This window comes from Oxyura jamaicensis, chromosome 20, assembly GCF_011077185.1.
Source record: "Oxyura jamaicensis isolate SHBP4307 breed ruddy duck chromosome 20, BPBGC_Ojam_1.0, whole genome shotgun sequence".
Taxonomy (NCBI): domain Eukaryota; kingdom Metazoa; phylum Chordata; class Aves; order Anseriformes; family Anatidae; genus Oxyura; species Oxyura jamaicensis.
Genome location: NC_048912.1, coordinates 6,454,647 through 6,475,439, shown reverse-complemented (window position 1 = coordinate 6,475,439; position 20,793 = coordinate 6,454,647). Strand labels below are relative to the sequence as shown.

Below are 20,793 nucleotides of genomic sequence, written 5' to 3'. Positions count from 1 at the left end.
GGGGGTGGGAGCTGTCTGCACTTCTCCAGAGCTGATGCCAATGTTTGAATTGAATTTTAAGCCAGTTTATGTTCCAGTGTTGTCCAGTTAACTGTGGTGGCTGAGAAGCACATGCCACTGCTAAAGAAACAGGGCATGGCAAACACTCTGTCAATTGAAGCTGTTTTGAAGTGGTTGCAGAATGGATAGTTGTGAATTTTGGAAGGCTGATATTATTTAAGTTAAAGATGTTTCTTTATTTTATTTTTTTTCTCCGTAAGTGCTTCCTCTTTGCTTTTTCTTTCCCATTTTCTGTCTTACATTCTACATTAACAGCAGCTTCCAGTTCTTTCAGTTCTTTGCTGTAGTATCTGGCAATATACTTCTCCTCGTGTTCTGATCAGAACATGCTTTATGTGATATGAGCTACAGTACTTATTTCTGTGCCATTTTTACTATAGGTAATGCATATGCTGCCTGCCAAATTTACCTTTCAATCAGGCAGACACTTTGCTGTAAGACACCGAAGGAGTTTTTCCAGTGCTTTCGCATGTTTCGAAAGAGTTTGAACCTCTTTTGCAATAATTAACTAATTTTTGCCTTATGAACTACTTTGCATTCTCAAAAATGCTTTGTACTAAAGTTTTATATCTTCATATTAGTTCCTCTCGAGGTTATGCAACATATCTGTATTTCACGTTTTAATCCTTTCACAGAACTTCATAGGACTGGATTTGTGTCCTCTTTGCTTATGTCACAAACTAAGATTTTTCAGATCTGTGATCTCTGAGGAAGAGCTGTAGTTGCTTTAGTTGCTTGGTGTCATTGCAGAGCCTTTAAACCAGGTTCTCATTTATGTTTTTCCAGGAATCCTCACATTGTGTTGAATATTGATCTCGCACCTACAATTCTAGATATTGCTGGATTGGATATTCCGTCTGATATGGATGGTAAATCCATTTTGAAACTTCTGGATTCTGAGAGACCAGTGAATAGGTGAGAAAAGGAAATATGCATGTAAAAATGCATGTTTGCACAGGAAATTGGATTAAGCATTCATCAACGTGCAGCAAACTTAAAGGAAAATTAATAATTACCATCTGAAAATCTAAAGACACTTGACAATATGTGGATGACTATTTTCATTTTGTAAGGTTCATTTATTAGGTATTTGGCGTGTATGGCATCTGGATATACTAAAAGTAGCATGTGTGGTGGTGGGTGGGCCACACATGATGAAGGTCTTTAGCTATATGAGTTATAGATTTTAAATGTCTCTGTGGCATCATTTGTAGCAAAGCATTTCATATTGAATAAACTGTAGAATAATTGAGTTGAAAGGGTTGGTTGTGTATCAGGCTACAATATAAAGACACTAGCATTCAGAATTGCCAAGTTATTATTTATCATCAATACTTTCATTGGAAAAAGACTGGAAAGAGAATTAGACTGGATGCTTGCTAGAGAAAATCAGCAGCTAGTATAAAAGAAAAAGGGAAAAAGGAGATTTGCTTTATAAGTAGTTGTGTAGAGAGAGGGGGGAAGGAGCAGCTGCTTTAGAATAGGATACACTGGGGGTGGTGTGCAGGTTGAGAGTCCAAACTGGATTCAGGACATCCTGATTTAATTTGTGATCCTTTGTGATCAAGGACAATTCAGTTAATCCTCTGTGCCTTAAAAGTGCTTATATTGAAATAGTTGTACTGTGTGAATCTGTTGTGGATTTTGTCCCTGTGAGAACAAATCTGTCCTATGTTTGTTCATGATTTGCACTGGAGAGGCTTATGTGCCTGCTTCATAAGGCTGTATGTCCCCTTGAGAGGTTATTGTTGTGGTTCTCATCTGAATTAGGAGTGGGAGAGGAAACCGGGGCATTATTTGATGACTGTTTTTTTGGAAATTGTTTCTTTCTCTCCTCATCTCCTCCCAGGTTCCATTTAAAGAAAAAGATCAAAGTGTGGAGAGACTCATTCCTAGTGGAGAGAGGGTAAGGAAAGCGTTAATCACAAAGCTCAGTCTTTTTAAATAGAAGGGATACTGAATAGCTAGAGCCAAAGCAGCACTCTACCGCAGACCTAAAGCCATTTAGCTGTGCCAGCAGGGACACGGCTGCAGTATGCCTAATGGCAGTGATTGTGTGATAGGAGGGAACCTATAGCTTCTGTCTACAGCCTACCTAAATGTGCTGTTGGGGTGGGGGAAGGGGAGTTTTGCTTGGATTGGGAGATGGAAAGGCATCCCAATTCCTTTTAAGTGCTACCCCCAACCTCCTACTTATATCATGGGAGTAAGAATAACCTTTCTTCTCTGCATGATCATCTGCTGACCATTCCCTCTGTGCCTCTGCCTTCATACCTAATGCTGGGCATGAAGGTTTGGCAAAGTGCAGCCCTGTGTAGTGAGGATATGGTCTCTTAATGCACACTGTTGTTATTGCCTGCCAATCAGACGTACAATACATTGCCCTGATTTTGTATGCTCCCTGAGCATGATATAAATAGCTTCTGTGTTATCAGAGATGATGAGAAGGGCTAGTTTCTACGGGGCTATTAAGATTTGGCCACCAGCAATGCTGGAATCCTGGCAGATAGCGTACTTCTCTGTGCCCTATCATCAAACGATATGTTTATCTTAGAATCAATGCAAAAATAAATGTGTGGTTTTTCATTTTTGTTTTTTTTTTTTTTTCCACTCCAGTAAACTACTGCATAAGAGAGAGAATGAGAAGGTAGATGCCCAGGAAGAAAACTTTCTGCCCAAATACCAGCGTGTGAAAGACCTCTGTCAGAGAGCTGAGTATCAAACAGCTTGTGAACAGCTTGGCCAGGTAAGGCAGTAAGGAGTTGTAGATGGGCTAAGCTTAACACCTTAACTATGACATTGTCATTCTCCTTGTTGTCAATGCCAGCTTGTAAATCAAATGGTTCATTTTGTGGCCTCTGCTCAAAACCATAGTACAGCATTTATGAGATTGACTGTCAGGAAATTGCTGATTCAAGTGCCTCTGCATTGATTCCTGCCTACTGTTAAGAGAACCGCCTAGGTTGTTTTAGTACTATGTTCCCCAAATTGAGTGTGTTTGGGATTCTTTAGTGATGAGAAGCGACAATGAACCTAACAAATTGGCCTCTTCCACATGCATATAGCTCCCTTTCCTTTGAATTTTGAATTTAATTCATTTTATTATTTGGAATTAGGTGTAATAACAGAAAATTAATGTCTTGTGAATTCAATATATCCCTCCTGTTAACAAAAATATGCTGTGAAACAAACAAGCATTAAAAGAAATTCAGGAAAAAAAGAATTATAGTAGTATCAATGCATGATCTTGGCCTAGGAGAAGGTTTTGCAACATTACCAGAGCAGTGCAAAGGCATAGCAAAGCTGTGTCCAGTGACTCCATTTCTGTGGAGATTTCTCCCCTCTTGGGGTAATTACCATCCTCTGGAAACAAAGGAAAATTGGCTCTGTGCCCTTGCTTTCTCATCCAGGCAGGAGTCAGAATAACCCCTCCCAGTGACCATAACACATCCTGTCTGTGGACAAAGGGATGAAGGTAGATGGGTTCATGTGCTAATGTATCTATTATCAGGCTGGCATTACCTCATATCCTGGCATCTCAGAGGGCTGTCAGAGTAAGTCAGTCTTGGAAATATAACTGTTCCTGCAGATATGAGCTGAATGTCTCACCGAGACTATTGTCAGTAATGAGCCATTTAGGCTCCAGTAGTTCAGTTTCTACTGTTGGAGAGCCAGCTTCCTTCTTCTGGTTCCACAGATCATGTAGTTCAGTGCACCTGTGAAGTGAGTCCACTGTTCTTGAGGTGCTTGGATTCAATTTATATGCACAAGCATTTTTCAGATGCTCTTTTCCTCCTGTGGCTTTTTTTGTCAGATTCAGGAGACAAGGAGATTGTAATTTCCCTCTTCTTGCTAGAAGTCCTGAACTTAAAAAAAATACTTCTGTGCAGTAGTTTGTTGTCATCAGATGTCTTGAGCTGAAATTTTAGATGGGTGAGAGCAAGCCATTGTTTTTTGAATGTTCAATATTCTTTGAGAAACTGAGGGAAAAGTCTTCATTTCTGCTAGAGGATCATCCAGTACATTGTTTGGGGGAAATACAGCTTTTCTTTTTCCATCAGTATTGTCCCTTTGAAGGGATGTTTCAACTTCCTTTTGTCTTCATCTCCTCAATTATTTTGAACATTATTGTAAGAACAGAGGTGAAGAGAGACTTTCCAAGTCCACGTTGTCACTGAAGCTGTCTCTTTGCGTAAGATAGCTTAGCTACATTCAGGCTTTCTTACACTAATTACCACGTCTCAGTTATGGAGGAAAGAACAAAGGCCCTGTATTGTCTAGATACACTCACAGCCTTACGTTTTCTTCTGTGGATAATAAAATATCTTTGGCGTCTGTAAGAAGTGGGGATAAAATGTCAACTCTGTAGTCAGAATTGCCAATAAATTCCTAAGTGAAGGTGTGCTAATAAGAGATACGTGTGCTGCATCCTTGTAGTCAGAAGACAGAGAGGAGAATTATTGTTTTGAGCAGTTCAGTCAGATGTAATTGGAAGTGATAGGATGAAATTGAGCAAAAAAGAAATTCAAGTTGGACATCAGGAAAAATTGCCTAACAATCAAGTCAATTAGAGTCTGGGAAGGGCTCTCAAGGGAGTCTCAATCCATCTAACCCCTGCTCTAGAGAATATGTCCTACTACTCTGTCTAGACAGCAGGAATAGTGGGAGATGAATGTGCTTATTTGAGGGTAAATTGTCCCTAAACGTGGGTGCCCCCAAAAGTCTTTCCAGAGTGAAGCAAGACTAACTTCCCAAATGACAAATGGTTGTTGTCTGTTTGCTGTTGCTATTCACAGCGCTGCATAGTAAGTAGAATGAGCCCAAATGAATAACATACTGCTGTCGGGTGAATTTATGATATCCAGATACAGTGGTTATATTACAGACATCTCCTCATCCTGCAGGATACTTATTAGTATGCGTTTAACAGTATCCAGAGTGTTTAGTGCAAAAAGTGAATGTTTACATCCTGATCTAAAGAGAAGTCTGGGTCAGAATTAAGGTGAAAGCTTGCAGAAGTCATTGGGTTTTTCATCTTGACTCAAAGAAGTTCTGGGGACCCGCTAGTCCATGCACAGAGAATTCTGAGCAGTGCCAGGGAATCTGAAGTGTGAGTAGGAGATGAAACACAAATGGAGGACAAAGACTCAGGAGGGGAATGAGTAGTAAGGGACAAGGGCAGAGTTATGAGTAAAGGAAAAGTAAGGAAAACTTTGAATGTTATATGGAGAATCTGAAATTCCCCTTTGTAAGCATACAAGCTTGTGAATACAGTTCTATCACTGCAAAACGCTCTTCCTTTGCAAATCTCTCCTTGACCTATAATTGTTTTGATAAGAGAGCACCAGGATCATGGAGATGAGGCTATTCATGCTGTTTTAAACCTCGTTTCAGAGTCCATTATGTGGGATTTTTTTTGGCAAGACTAATATATGTAAATTCTCCTGAGTGCAATGGGAATCTGCGTGTTGCCGTGTTCTCTTTCTCAATTTGTGGAGTTTGGGCTGTGTTAGTTATTTGCATCCAACAAAGGGTGACTGTAGGTTCAGGTGAAGGAGCAACTCAGGATTTATATTCAAGGATTTAAGAGAGATGAGTTCTTTCTTCCCATGTGAAATAAAAAACATTTCTCCTAGTACCTAATAGCTTCCTCACAAATTCTTCATTGGAGTTTGGCTTTTCATTCTAAACTGGCTGGTAAGTGGAAGCTGACCCACTTTTATCTGTAGGCTTGCATTAATGTGCTTTTGTGGAAGCCAATTATAATACTAGCATTGCTCTATAGAGTATTCCCAGCAACTCCCCAGTATCATAACAACAGCTGCACAAAATCTCCCTCTAAATCACTTGCCAACTTTATGCACATTTGCTAAACATGAAATACCTGCAACACTGCTGATTGCTACAGGGAATCTATGCTGTACATATAAAAGAATATGAAGTTTGTCTTCAGCAGGTCATGGTATAGTACAATAATAACTGATAATTTAGTAAGAAAAGTAGCTGTCTGAATTTACATTATTTCCTTTTCAAATCCTTTTCTTTTCCCCCAAAACTGTGTTTGTATCTAATACAAACAGAATTTTTTTATGTGACAGTTTTATTCAGGAGAAAATTCAAATTATGCAGATTTGCACCTGGTTTCCTGCAGATATTCTGCAAATGAAAGGTCTGATATACAGCCTTCCTTCTGACTGCTTCATTCTCTGCCAGGATCAAGAAGGAATATTCTCTTTTGTAAGTGATATGAAGATATCATAAAAAAAGGTTCCACTTGCTCCATTGTTCCCCCCAATTCTCCAACATAGCATGGCATAGCAGCAATGAAAACTGTTAGGATCAATATGTGCTTTCCTGCAGCAGTTCATAAAGTGGTATCACCATTATCATCATTAGCTGTTGTCTAGTGCCAAGGGTGGAGCAGTAGGAAAAATCAGCTTACATTTTCTCCATTTCCTGAAGACTCTGTAGCTTGAACTTACATTAATCAAATCTTGGAAACTAAGTCACGTTTTATAAAGAATTTCTTCTAAAACTGGAAAGAAAAATTTTGGTCTGTTTCTTGTGGTTCTCTAGTTCTTTGGTAGCTAGCAGGAATATCCTGAGGTTACTAAAGAACCTGGGTTCTCTTGGTAACAGTGAAGCATATCAAGCCAGGTAGATTCCAAATAATTTTTATAGCTCAGGAGGGGGATCTTTAGAGTTCCTGAATTCCAGTGTGAGTTGCACGTGCACAGCAACTTTCAGGATCTGGTTCTTAATCTGTGATTACAACAAGAAATGGCTTGTTGATAACTTCATACATTAGAAATTTTATCTGCCCACTGACTGATAACATTTAGGAGGCAACAAACCATGAAAATTAAAATCCCGATGATTTATTAAGGACTGTTATTCAAGGATTGTATTCCTTATCAAGAATTAGAATTAACAAAACTCTTTTCCTCCTTTAGCCAGAAATAGCCTGTAATGATTTCCAGAGGCTATTTTACTTAAAGGTTCCTTTGCTTGTTGTTGTTGAACAGATCCAAGTGATTTGCATCTCTTGTTAACAGAGACATTTAAACTCCCTGTCGTTACAGTAGAGGATGATGCAAGAAGCTTGCCAAAATAAATGCTAACATTTAATAAAATAAAAAATAATGTTCTAATGTGCAGTATGTGTGTAGCAAGGTAGTTTGGTTCAAAAGACAATAAGCTGGAGGCTGGGAGACTGGCTTCAGTTAGTTAGGGTTTCAGTGTGGGATCTGAGACAAATCCAGTTCCCTTTTGGTGGTTCTGTTGTGTTTTTTTCCTCCACCACTAATCTAATTGCTGCTTAGGCTGCACACCCTTCTTAGCTTCCTCAATACCTAACACAGCAGCTGGGACCATTTGATACCACAGTCCAATTATTAGAGTAACAATAAGTGAATTCTGTAACTGTAACATGAAGTTCAGCTGAATACCTCATTTTTCATTTGCATGCTAGCTGATTGCCTCACCTGCCTCACTGCAGCTACAGTTTGAAGCATTAAAAAGTCCTCCTGCTTTTCTGTTGATAATCTTGTGATTTTAAGGTTTGAGTGATAGGTAGCATTTGACAACTGAAATTGAGCTGAGAGCCCAGAGGTCCAAATCTCCAAAAATCATGAGCCAGTGTAATGAAATAACGTCCAGCTGGAACAAAGACCAGGCACTACTGTTTATATACTGATACAACGGAGCAGAGAAAACTAGACTCATCCTTTGCCAATGGATACATTGGAAGAAGATAAAATGGGGAAAATAAATTGATGAAAGATTAAGAAAATAATATCTGTGGAGAAGAGCTAAGGAACCGGGCATATTCAGAAAAATAGCTGAGGAGGGAGGCATCTGTCGGCATGGATCTAAGATACCATACAAGAGGCACGAGTTAATCATCTCAGTCAACAAGAACAGAGGAATAGTAATGTGTATGAGAAAAACAATAGGAAATTCAGGTCAGACTATTTCCTGAAACTTGTAACACCTGAGCTGTAGGACAAGCTGCACAAAAGCAGCAGAATTGCCTCTGGTAGAGAAGGGGCTTGTGTCTCTATGGAATTTGCTGCATTTTCTGGGTTAGCTCAGTAAAAAATAACACAAGAAGCAAAACACAGCAAAGAAAAAGAGCCAACTAAACTAAACTGTACTGTTTCATACAAGAAAAATTGTATCCTAACTACTCGTAGATCAATTTAGACTGGAAGTTAGTCTATTTCCAGCCATTATAGCAGTTTATTTCTAGCTCCCTATCCAATGTGTCAGCAAGGATGGGGTTCAGAAAAATGTATGTAAACTGACAATGGATGTTGCTGAAGTGTTTTAGTGGGATGGCTGGCAGTGAGAGACTATTCTGTTATCCTGCAAAAATCTTGAATTCTGGAGTCTATATTCCTAAAACTGTTAGGGAGGGAGCCTTGCTGGCAGCTAACTGATCAGACAGTTCCACTTTTCACTTCTCTGTAAAAGGGAATGGAATCCCTTCCTCTTAACAAAAAGAGGAGCTGATGAGACACAGCGTGATGATTTAGGGCTCAGCTGTGAAAGCTGTATGTTTCTACTGGAAACTTTTCTTAGCGAGATTTGTGTGATCAGCCCTTTCCTCCCAAAGAAAACAATGTCAATTTAGAGAGATTCACTGTGGGAAATGAGTGAATTGTATGAAAAATCTAACAAGGAAGGTCATGGCTATTTCTTTCTGATTGGAACCTCAAGTAATGACTTTGAATTAACATCCGTGATTGCTCTAGTGGTAAGGAGACAGTGATGCACAGTAACGCAAAAACCACTTGATGGTGATGGGGGCTGTGAAGGAAATAATGGATTTCTGACACTCCGAAAAATATGTCTTTTTCCACTAAGGGATCATTTGCATGTTCAAGGTGAATAGTGTTAGCAGAGGGAAACAGTATCTGCTCAGTCTGCAACTGCTGCTGTTAGATTCATGTTTCGTAGGTGCTGAAGTCCTAATTTGCTCTTGTTGATACATACAGCAGGCAGTTTGGGCTGAAGGAGGGCAAATACGTGTTACAGGCTGTTTTCTCTTTGCCTTTGCAGTGTACCTTTGGACAAGTTTTCCATTCAGTAATCCTGATTTCTCCATTAAACTGTAGCTCAGGCTCTTCTGATATGCACACAAGTAACAGTGAGTAGCACATGTTGTGCAGTGGGAAGTAGGGTAGGGGATGGGGTAGAAATGTTAGAACAAGCCCGACACAGTTGGTGGCAGAAAGCACAAGCACAGCAGCTCACTTGGCCTGCCTGAAGGTGGTGGGAAATCTCCAGCTGGAACAGGTTTAATGATTAAATGAGGTGTCTGGAAAGTTTTACACAATGTGAGCCTGATGAACTTCAGGACATACTGCTAAAGTCATTTATCTGAAGAAGGAGTAGCTGTTCTGCAAGGCACTACAGGAAGAAAGACGGGTTATCCCTTTGGGGTTTTGATATGAGCTGGAATAAAGACTGGGGGGGGGGGGGGGGGGGGGGGGGGGGGAGCTTGGGTTTTCCAGTGAGTTTTAGTTTACGTTAAACCACACGTTCCCTTTGAGGATGTAGCTCTTGTGAGATAATATGAGCTATAGAACTTGAAAAGTTGGAGGCAAGTGGTGAACTAAGGGCACTTTGTTTTCTTGGCTGGTTGCGTTAATCCACTATTTATATGTAATTACATTTTGCTGCTGGATGGTTATCATTTGTACCTGTGAGCCAAAGTATCTCTGGGGCACCCTAGAGTTCTTCATATAGGAATTTAATTATTTAAGCGATTACCTCTTATAAAATACTTTATTTGCTTCAGGGTTTGACACAGGTTTCTGCAAGAGGGTGTGCTGAGCACTAGAAACCAATTTGAAATGCCAGAATTCACAGTGTTTAAAGCTTCTTGACTGTTGAGCAGAGGTTTTCACAGTTCTTGCAACTACAGCTTTTTTCCCTAAGATTGAAAGCATCCTGTGGAAATGAATGCGGTTGATAGAGCCGCGATATTGCCTAGAGAATTTGTGTTTGTACTTAAAAGCAGAGCAGGCTAAATTGTAGGCTCCCAGACACATTCGCACACATGCCTGTATCTGTTCTGTGAAAAACAAACAAACAAACAAAAAACAGAGCTTGAGACGTTGGGGTTTTTTGCCAGCTGGGTTCAGTGTTTGTTTCTAACATCATTTATATAGTTCTGCTCTGCAGCAGTGGGCCTGCTAATGCATACAACATGCCCTTCCAGCAAAGCCCTTAAGATATATCCACTGGATATATCCATCCAGCATACAGCTGCCTTGGAAAAATTTAAACAGCACCAAGAATTAAAGGAATTCTTCCAGTTCACCTGGAGGGGGAAAATAAGCATCACTTTCTTGTCAGGAGATGAAAGAAATAGAGTTTAAATATTTTTGGGCCACCCATCACAGCACTTACTTACAGTAGTTCTCATCCTGGCATTTCACTTTCCCTCTGTTGAATTTTCATTTTTCATGTATCAGACACCTACAGCATAGAGTTCTGAGTAGAAAATGCAGTTTGTTCATATACGTTCAAAACTCAGATTGAGGTATCTGTAATGGGAAGCAGCAACAAACATTTTTAAATCTCACTCTACTTTTTTTGTGTGTGTGTGAAAGAAACTGATGCCAGACCCAGTACAACAGCTTCCAACCCCAGTCTGTGCATCAGTGAATGCTGAGCTTTTATAAAACATAATAATAGAAAAATCAGCAATTTATTCTTCAAAGATTTTTTTGTTCTGCGTTGCACCTAGGTAAATGCATCCTGCAGCCATGCAAAGATGCCTGATTCAAATGTCTGCTTGTCAGTGGCACTGATTTCCTATGATTCCTTGTGCTGAAAACTAAGACAGGTTTATCTGCATCAGTGCAAGGCTTGGATCATATAGGACTTTTGGACAGGACACATATAGCTAAGAAGTAATTATAGCTCAGGAGACCTGGCATACAGCTGTCAAAGGAAATAAGTGGCCACACCATAAACTTCTGATCGTTTTAAATAAGCAGACCTCCTGTGGATATAGATAAAACCACTGTAACTGAGTATCTCGCTTCTGACTCTGTAATGAAAGCATTGTGTATTCTCTACATTCTCTATAACGAAAGCACTGAAGATAGTGTTTTCTTTCTTAGCTGTCATGTAAATGATAGGGCAAATTTCAATGGAAAATGAGTGCTTTGTTGCCCAGGCCTGGGCACACCTCTGTATGGAAATTGAAGTGACTGAATCTCCTCGTAGAGCTGCAGGGTACTGTAAAATGTCATCTCGCTTGGGAACTGTTGCTCTTTTTCTTTCTGTTCTTTTATTTGGAAAATTACCAATATTCCAGTGAGTCCTGGAGGCACAGACTTAGGATTTTGTAACAGGGAAAAGGAGAAATGCTTCTCAAGGCTCAGCAAAAAGCTCGAGGTTTTTTCCAGACTTTTTAACATGGTAACAACTGATACATGTTTTTTTTTTGTTTGTTTGTGTTTTTTTTTGTTTTGTTTTGTTTTTTGTTGTTTTTTTAACTGTGTCCCAAAGCCTCGTTCTGTAGCTAGTGATGTGTTGGTGTATAAAGGAGTAGGTAAATTAGTTTGTGCTGTATCTGAGAAGCAGGTAAAACTTCCCTGCCAAACTGAAGGTGGCTAAACTCCCTTGCCCTTGGCACGGCTCTGACAGCGGCGTAAAGGGATCTATAACCAAGTTGCTTCAGGTTTTGAGTACCAGAAGGAATCAGATTAGATTAAAGATGAGATTTTCTCCAGTTTGAGTGGAAGATGGAGGTGATTATTACTGTGCAGGCATCCAGTGAAGCTCACCATTGCCAACCAAGCCCAAGGGTGTTGAATGGGAAAAGCTATTATTAAGAGGAACACTCAAGGTGGAAATAAACTTGTCTAACCACAGACATCCATAACTGATCTAGTTATACAAACCCTGTTAAAGTCAGTAAAGAGAAACGGGCTCTTCTCCTCTCTTTTATATGGCCACCTTAGGATAAAGTGAGTTACACCCTGGAAGTGCCTGTTCCTCTTCTTTGACTGCAGACAGAGTCCAGATAACCAGTTCACACCGGATCCTTACAGTAAAGGAGTCCACTAGTTGGGTGAATTTATCCATCATCAGGCATTTGAACTAGGAAAGAGAAGACATCTTAGAAAAGTTATTTCCTTTCTTGTAGAGTATGGGATGGGGCTGAATTGAACGCAGGCCTGGAGCTTGGTGCTGTTTTAATGGCTAGTTATTGGCACAGATTGCAGCCAGCCTGGCAAACTCACTTGCAGGTGGACAAGGATTCTTCAAATCTGTGGCAGGACTTGAACTTCCTTGTTAGAGAAGCATAATTGGGGATAAACCTTTTCGCTTGATGCCTGTTTATTTTTAGCTGTAGTATTGATTTTGTTAACAAATTCCCATTGTTCTGCCTCCAAGCAATGAAATCAGAAACAAATACAAGAGTGTTCCAAAATGTTCCTGGTTTGTCTAAAAATGGAAGATGACAAGAAATCTGTTTTGCTGATAGACAGTGAACCCCAGCTTACTGTAACGAGGAGTCTCTGATAGATCACTGGGACTGGCCATTAAACACTGCAGAGTTGAGACGAGTTTTAATGACGAAATCTTTCTTCCAGAAATGGCAGTGCGTAGAAGACGCCAGCGGGAAGCTCAAGCTGCACAAGTGCAAGGGAATGGCAAACTTAGCAGGTGCGGGCAACAGCAAAGGCACTTCCAATCTTTTGCCCAAGTATTACAACAGGAATAGTGAAGACTGCAATTGTGAAGAGAATGAATACAAGCTGAGCCATGTCGGACGGAGAAAGAAGCTCTTCTCCAAGAAGAGTAAGTGAACCCACCACATCTTGTGTCTGTGCCTTACAAAATGGCAACTGTTCAAACACCCATAACTGTCCTGATTTTAATAGACATTGAGTTCTACAGATGTCATTGAAGGCAAGCATATTTACTGTGTATCTGCACATGAAGCAGTGTATTTCATATTGGACAATCAGGTTTGAAACTGTCTCAGTCTGTAGGAAGAGGAGTGTTTTGATCCAAAATAGTCCTGTGTTTATTTCTTTCAAAAACAGGAAATGCAGTACACATGCTGAAGTGGCAAGTAGCTTAACCTTGCATAGGCCTTGAAACATGAACCGTGTGTTACAGCAAGTACTCTAATTTTCAGTAGATACTGCAGTGCTGGGGGCTGTTACTGCAGTAATTTATTTTTAATAAGGATGTGTGTACTGCTACAGAAGCTGCTCGCTTCTAACATCCTTTTCTTGTGCTCAGTCAGCAGAGCCAGGGCTGACTTTTAACCAGAGATCACATCCAAAGGGGATGACTCTGACTCTGGTTTCCTTGGCACAGATCAGGTGCTTTTTCAGAAGACCCATTCCGCTGGCTCTGTTTTAAACCTGAGTCAGACTAACATCTATATTTGAAGTACATAGCCTAATTATAGATTAAAGAGGCAAATGGCAGCACAGAATTACTGTTCACTTGTAATGTTTCTTTCGTCTCACTCCACAAATACAGGGCCTTAATTATTTAGCAGATTAGTCTTTCTGTATAATGACCTGGCACAAGCTTCAAACAGAGAGTTTAAATTGATTTTCTTCCATTATATTTGCCTTGCAAGCTGATTAGTACCTACTAAGCTAATTTTTAGCTGAAAAAAAATTATTGGTTCCAGGATGAAATTACTCAACTATACTTGCTGTTTAAACATGTGGCGCAGCAGATAATCTTTAAATAACACTAGAACGTGCAGTTCAATTACCTTTTTTTTCTTTTTCCGAAGTCACAGAGAAGAAAGTTCAGACACAGGGAGTCAAATAACGAGAGTAGATCGAAGGCACTTAGATGGGAAGAGGAAAACAATTTATGTGAGGCCAACGTAATGCTATCTGATAATACTTAACACTTACTTAAGTACTTTTCATCTGTGTTGTGCTTTCTAAACATTAACTAATTTTCACAACATCTAGAGGAGGTGATTAAGTGTATAATTACCGTTAGTTTATGTATTAGAGAAGTTGAGGCAAAGAAGCGAAGGTTGTGAAGACAGTTTCAGCCGAAGGACTGGGACATCTTTTTCCCTACATTTGTCTCAGAAGAGGTGGAGTTTATGCTGTACCATTCAGCACGCTTCTCATTGAGCCACAAGGCATAAACTTCAGCAGTGTAAGATACGATGTTGGCAGTCACGTTCCCATTGCTTGTATCTGAAGTAAAACAATTGGCTCCAGATGCTTTATTTTTCCCTCTGCCCACATCCAGGGTGTGCCGTACAATGGGAGAGTTTAGCTTGGACCTGTTGACACAGACTCTTGAGCTTGATGTTGGCTATTCTTTCACATGCACTTATCTAATAAATCACACACCAAAAATAAATGAACACAAAGCAATACAAATCAAGATAACGTACCAAGGGTTTTCTGAACAGCTCACTTAGAAAGCTGGCTCACTGGTTTGTAAATGGTGACCTGGGTACTGCTGATGTGCATGTGGATTTCTATGACCTGTTCCATGAGATGGGATAAAGCGCAGTCTGCGCTGGGTTGTACAGTTCTGAGGGCATCTTTGGGGTCTACTACTTAGAGTTTGAAGAGTGCCTGGGATCAGTGCTAACTGGATGCCAGCAAATGCTATCCATAAGATTGAACAATAGCTATACAGAAAATGGAGGTTTCAAACTGGACTAGGTGAGGTCCACACTAACGATTTAGTTCATAGCAATGCTGTAGTTTTTGAAAGGAACACCCTGATCACTCCCTCCTATGGTGCACAATAGAGATGGATTTGCAGAGCAATTTTGACATACTCTAAGCTACAGTTGTCTGCAGAAAACTAAATTGGATGTCCTGCTTCTGGGGCACGTCAAGAGTTTTGCAAACCCTGATGGTGATAGGAGAATTGGTCTTTTGCAAAGATTCAACCCAGCAATGCGTGGTGAATGCATGGTCTAGAAGCCCAGACTAAATTGCTGATAGAGGGGCCAAAGCACCAAATGTTTTGATAAAATAATTGCTTTCTAATGTAGGCATGGTCTAGATCCATTGTCACACAGCATTACAAGGCAAGAACAGTGCCTAAACTGAGTAATTTAATTGCAAAACGTCATGTCATGTGCATGCCTTTTGGGCCCTGGACACCTGCAAAGCTGTTACCTGTTCTGCATTGCAGTGTCCTCTTTATTTCCTTTGGTACGTTCTTATTTTTATAAAAATGATGAAATAAAGCTCTGCAATGGGAGGGAAGTTTAAAGTAATAATGAGCTCTTAAAATCTTTGGCTGTTTGTTGTCTGTTATGTTTTTCTTGCTGTGGATTTCATCTCTTCCTCCTGTGACAAACAAGTGCATATGATTAAAGGAGTTATTAAGCTGCATGTAGAGAAATGATGATAGGCCACACAGATTTGTGTACAAAGAAGCTAGCACATTTTTATTCCAATTTTCATGTAATTTGTTTTTCTTTTGAAGTAGTTTCAATACTGTAGCAAAATGGCCTTCTTTGTTACAAAAAAAAAGTACACAAACACCAAGTACTTTAAAGATAACGCATTTGAAGTATGATTTTTAATGGCAGCTGTGAGAAACTGGAAGCATGGAAGTTTTTGGAGGTTGTTTTGTTTTTTTTCCTCTTTGAAATATCCAAGAACACAGAATCAAAATAAGATTTCTAGAAATCTCTAGTTACCTAATCATCAAGAAAAACCTCCTCTAATCCTTTCTCTGTATTTCTAGATGCCTGAGATATTTTCAAAAATTTGACTTCAAAGTGCCTAATTTTACTTTGGTCTTATAGAAAAAGTGCTGCTTCTCTGCAGAACTCTGAGAAAAGACAGAGCCGTTACTGGGAAATATTACAGAATTTGGGTGGCTGGTGCTGGATTTTTCCCTCTTGGCCCACTGTTCAAATGCAGAGTTCCTGCTTGCTGCTTTATTCCATCATCGTCGTGATGCTCGACAACGCATCAGATGCAAAACAGCTACCTGGAATAAATGCTGACAGGAAAGCTCAGGAGTTCTCTGTCTTCTGCTAATGTCCCTGCTGAGCAGCCACGTTCCTGCTTAGGAGAAACAGCCATGCAGTAGATACAGTTGGTCACAGTCCTTCTCAGCTATCCCTGAGATCATTTCCAAATGATCTCAGTGTTAAATCATGATTTTGGCAGCAGCAAAATAAGTAATAAAGCTTGAGTGATGAGGACGTGAGGAGAGTTAAATACAAACCTGAAGGCTGGGCATGTTTATGTCAGATATGAAGCTTATGGTTTTATAATACTGCATTACCTCACTTTATTCAGATGAATAATAATCTCAGATACTGCAGTTCGTGCTCGCTCTAGACAGTGTTGAAACCCGAGGTGTTACCAAGTAGTTGTAAAAATTCAAGTTTTTGAGTCCCTAGACTATCTGGGGAACTCTGGACTGGAACAGTGCCTGTCCTGTCAGGCTAGAGCGAAGCCACACGTGCCTGTCAAGTGATCCAGGGAGCTGAGGCAGGGCGAGTGTGGCATTGTAAACTCGTTAGCTTTCTTATGCTGAAATTCCTCTGGACCCGATTTCCAGATTTAATTTTGAGGATGTAATTTCTTAGCAGTGGCAGAGGACAAGAGGCACAGGGACTCAGCTTACCAGAGCCAATCTTTAATAATTTGAAAAAGGAGAACAGGTATTTTGGGCAAAATATTTAACAGCCCTAGATCTACTTCCTTTGTGGGTTGTATATACAGGTAAAAGAATTGGAAAGTAAAACTGAAGCCTGGGGGAGGATCAAGTAATTAGACACTGGTATTTATGCCTGCAGTGACACAGTGCAGATGAATATTGAGCTTACTAAATATTTTAACCGCTTCCTCTGAAAATGATGGAGTTTGGTACTAATCACAACATTGAGTCAGCGCTGCGGATAGCACGTTGTAATAATGCAAGGCCTTCAGGAGCTGTCTCACTCCAGACCAATTTGTTCTTTATAAGGCTGGATTAGGACTGGCTGCAAGGGAGGAGCAGCTCCTGGCCTCGAATTCTTCAGGGGCATGTGGAGACCGCGGTTCCCTGCAGTTGTCTGTTGAGGTCCAACATGCTGGCTTGGCATATTAGACTTGGAAGGAAGGTAAATTGTTAGTTGGCTGAGCTTAACAAGATGAACTGAGGGAACAATTAAAGAAATGGGAGTTTACACTTTGAATATAATTGTTAGGGTGTAGCTTTTTGGAACTTCCTCCTACTTTTGAAAAGATGGGAGTTTCCTTCTCATTTATTCAAACATTTCCTGACTGGGTGCCTGAAATACAGTTGGGCTTTTTGTTGCTTTTTTTAAATTTATTTTTTTCTCAGCTGTGACTCACCTGGCTTAATATTGGCTATAAACTTTGAGCCACAGGTGGAAAATGGGCTAAACCAGACAATCCAGCTGGTATTCTGCTTTCTGTGTGTGGCACTGATGAGAATTTAGGGCTTGGACCAGTTTCAGGTGGGAGGGGATGTTTGTTTCTCTTCCCACAGTCTACAAAATGGCCTTTGAGACTTTGTGATCCAGTTGGGATTCATGTAAGGCTTCTTGAAAGAAGTCAGTCTGTGCTAATGCCAACGCATGCCAATTGCTGTGAATATTTCTTCTGTCAAATCTGGTTGTTCTACCTCCCATTTCTTTTCTTCACTGCTTGTTTTTTTTTCAGTGGAGTTTATCCCTGAGATAAAATTGGTTCTTCTGTGGATCTTGAGATAACAAGAAGTGTTGGTCTTCTCACGTAGCACATCGGCTGAGTTTTCCCTTGCCAGGTTGCAGCAGCAGGTCCCGTTCCAGTGAGAAGTGCTGTGCTTCAGCTCGGTGTGAAGGAGAGGTGGCTGGAGGAACCAAGAGGCTTGCTTGGTTCCAGCAACATCTTGGATGACTCCAAAGCACATACACAGAGCAAGGAGTCTGGGCGGGGGAAGAAGGGAAGCTATGATACTTTGGTCATGCTTTTTTCTCCAGGAGTAAGATGATTTTGCTTAACATGAGTGACTGAGCGGTCACTGCAGTGAGCAGGAAATAGAGGTGTGAGCCCTAGTGTACAGTAGGAAAGTTTACATATGGATTCAGACTCTGTTGCTAGGATATATTCGTGCCACTTTAGACAAAACTGAAGAGGAATTGGGATTTGGGCCAGGAGAGAGCTTTGGAAAGCAGCGATGGCAATAAGATCACTGGGAATCTCATACTGTGCGGTGCAGATTTATAGCAAATGTTTCATTTTGCCTTTGGGCTGCAAACATAGAGGCAAACTCTGAGGGAGTGCATAGCACTGGAGGGTAGTGCTTTTGTAGGAGCTTGCTGTCTGGCCTGCTCGTGAGGAAAATAATTGCAAAGAAAATAATTAAATGTGGATAAAAGTAAAGATTCGGATATTAATCCCCCCCGTTAAAATCAAGCATCTTGTCTTGAAAAAAAGAGTAGGGAATTGAGAAGTTCAGGCTGAACACCAAGTACTCCCTGTTGAAATTCGGGGTGACTGCTGGGAAGTGCTGCAGGAATACTGGCACTGCAGCGTTTTACAGTAGATGACAGAATGCAGTTGAGAACTAACCAGCAAGGATGACCTGAGACCCTGCTCTGCTGTCTTTAACTTTCAGAATTATTTTTTAAGGTGTTCCTGCCATCTAGTGGCTCTTGGGGGAAGAGTAGAGTTTCTTTGAAAGTTGTTCACTCTGATGACTATACAAGTACATTCTCTTTCCCCTCTGCCATCCTTGTGCATTTGCACTCTATCTACACTTCTCTCTCAGACTGGAAGGTACCCGTCAGGTAATGGCATGGCAGCGCTGAGGAAAGCTGCAACAAGCAGCATTTCTCATTGAATTCCAAATGCCACATTAGGGGCTGTTGTTTGCCAAGAACCACAGAGAACCGAAGCGTAACCTGCTGGTTCTCCCTGTCTTAATCCTTTTACTCCCCTTTCTGTGCAGAATACAAACCAAGCTATGTCCGGAATCGTTCTATCCGCTCTGTATCCGTCGAGCTGAATGGAGCCATTTATAACTTGGGTTTAGAGGACGGATACCAACCTGTCTTACCAAGAAACATCACCAAGCGACACAAGATGCAGAGGGCTGTTCCTCATGAGGAGGAAGATAAAGACATGGCAGAATACAGTGGTACCGGTGGCATTGCCGAATATACAGCCCCTAATCTAATAAAAGTTACTCACAGGTGAGTAAATATTGTATGTTTCTATGAACTTTTGCTGCTTGAGTGGCTGCTTTACATAAATGGGTGCACTACCTTTGGATAAGCATATTGTGTCCCTTTTAGATACCATCTAACTTCACTGAAATTCTTATTCTCATCTGTACACGCCTTTCAGTTTTGTTTTAATTTTGTCATCACGCACAAAGGGGCATGAAGCTACTGAAGAACCACAGCGGTGCTTTTGTCTTCTACACTTTGGATACAGTAATCACTGATTAGTGCACATTTCCAGTAAGGACAAGTGAAACTGTTTGCAGCGATGGTGTGTACACCTATCTGAAACCAGGAAAGGCTCTACCCATGTAAATCTGTGTGCAGCAGGTAACCCAGCCTGTCTGAAGATCTCCATACTCCAGCTGGAGTATGACCCAGTTTCAACATGCCATTGGTTGCTTTGTATTTCAAATACCAAATCAGTCCCAAAGGAAGCAGCAGCGTCACAGAGCTTCATGTACCCAGTGCTAGGAAATGAAAATCTGTGTTATGGATGAGGTTAGAGAGACCAGGAGTACTGGGGAAGGAACATTGGAGAGAGAGGTGAGGGAATTGTCTGGGTCCTAAAAGAGTCCTAAAGAGACCCTAATAGCAAAAGGTTTCTTACTGTGCAGATCCAGGGTCTGGTGATGTATCTGCAACTTTACTTAGTTCAGTGTTTAGTCACCCTTTTTACTTGTGACTTATGAGAAAATCTATCAATCACTATGGATTATGTGAATTAAATTGTTTAATGACTAGCTCGTGCAAATATGCATGAGCCAGATAGCTGCTGTTGAAATCTGTGGTTTCCATTTGACTTCAGTTTACAGGGTTAGAGATGTGCTAATATGAAGAAACATAGGTAGGCTGGCATCAGCAGAGTTCTGCCCTCCGTCCTTAGCTTTTTTTGAATGTTCAGGACCCATAAATCACTATTTTTCCCAGGACATGTTAAATTGATTTGTGCTGCTTTACCCTGCTACTTTACCCAGCCCCATACCAGGAACTGTCAGGAAGGTGCGTAATTCACGAGGAGTCCCCAGGAACACTTGCAGAAAAGAAGGCAGTGGGATAACATGCGTGAGGTGGTTTAAAGAAAACAGCGGAATATTGAAAAAAACCTCCACTTTAATTTAATAAATAATAATTCAAAATAACTCCATGGTATTTATTGACCCCTAATAAACTTGTTGAGCATTTATGTCTTCTTTTTTTTTTTTTTTAATCTTAAATCCTGGACTTCATGAGAAGTTACTGGAACATGAGCATTTAAAGTTATCAGAGGGTATTTTTTTGCCTTTCAAGTCAGGGAGGTGTACTTGAAAAAGTTTATCCCTTTTGTAGAAAATCACATTTTTCTTTGTAGTATTATAATGCATCTTATAAAGAAGTGCTTTCTCCTTGCCCCTACCCCTGTATGTCACTTAATTATGCATAGGGAAATTGCTTCTGAGTACTGCTTTCGGTACTTGCTAGTTAGTGGAGATTATTTATGTAGACAGCCTAATGCATAAACAAGAACTCTGTGCAGC

General features: G+C 40.5%; 1 protein-coding gene across 7 annotated transcripts in view; it reads left to right on the top strand.

Annotated features, from left to right (window-relative positions):
* The window catches only part of SULF2 (sulfatase 2), a 155,502-nt gene that overhangs the window by 123,579 nt on the left and 11,130 nt on the right, over positions 1 to 20,793 (top strand). For all 7 annotated transcript variants that reach the window (XM_035344201.1, XM_035344195.1, XM_035344199.1 and 4 more), the window contains 5 exons: positions 847 to 975; positions 1,910 to 1,966; positions 2,677 to 2,806; positions 12,681 to 12,888; positions 19,003 to 19,246. In XM_035344201.1, the coding sequence (XP_035200092.1) occupies positions 847 to 975; positions 1,910 to 1,966; positions 2,677 to 2,806; positions 12,681 to 12,888; positions 19,003 to 19,246 (768 nt within the window). The remainder of the gene's footprint in view (positions 1 to 846; positions 976 to 1,909; positions 1,967 to 2,676; positions 2,807 to 12,680; positions 12,889 to 19,002; positions 19,247 to 20,793) is intronic.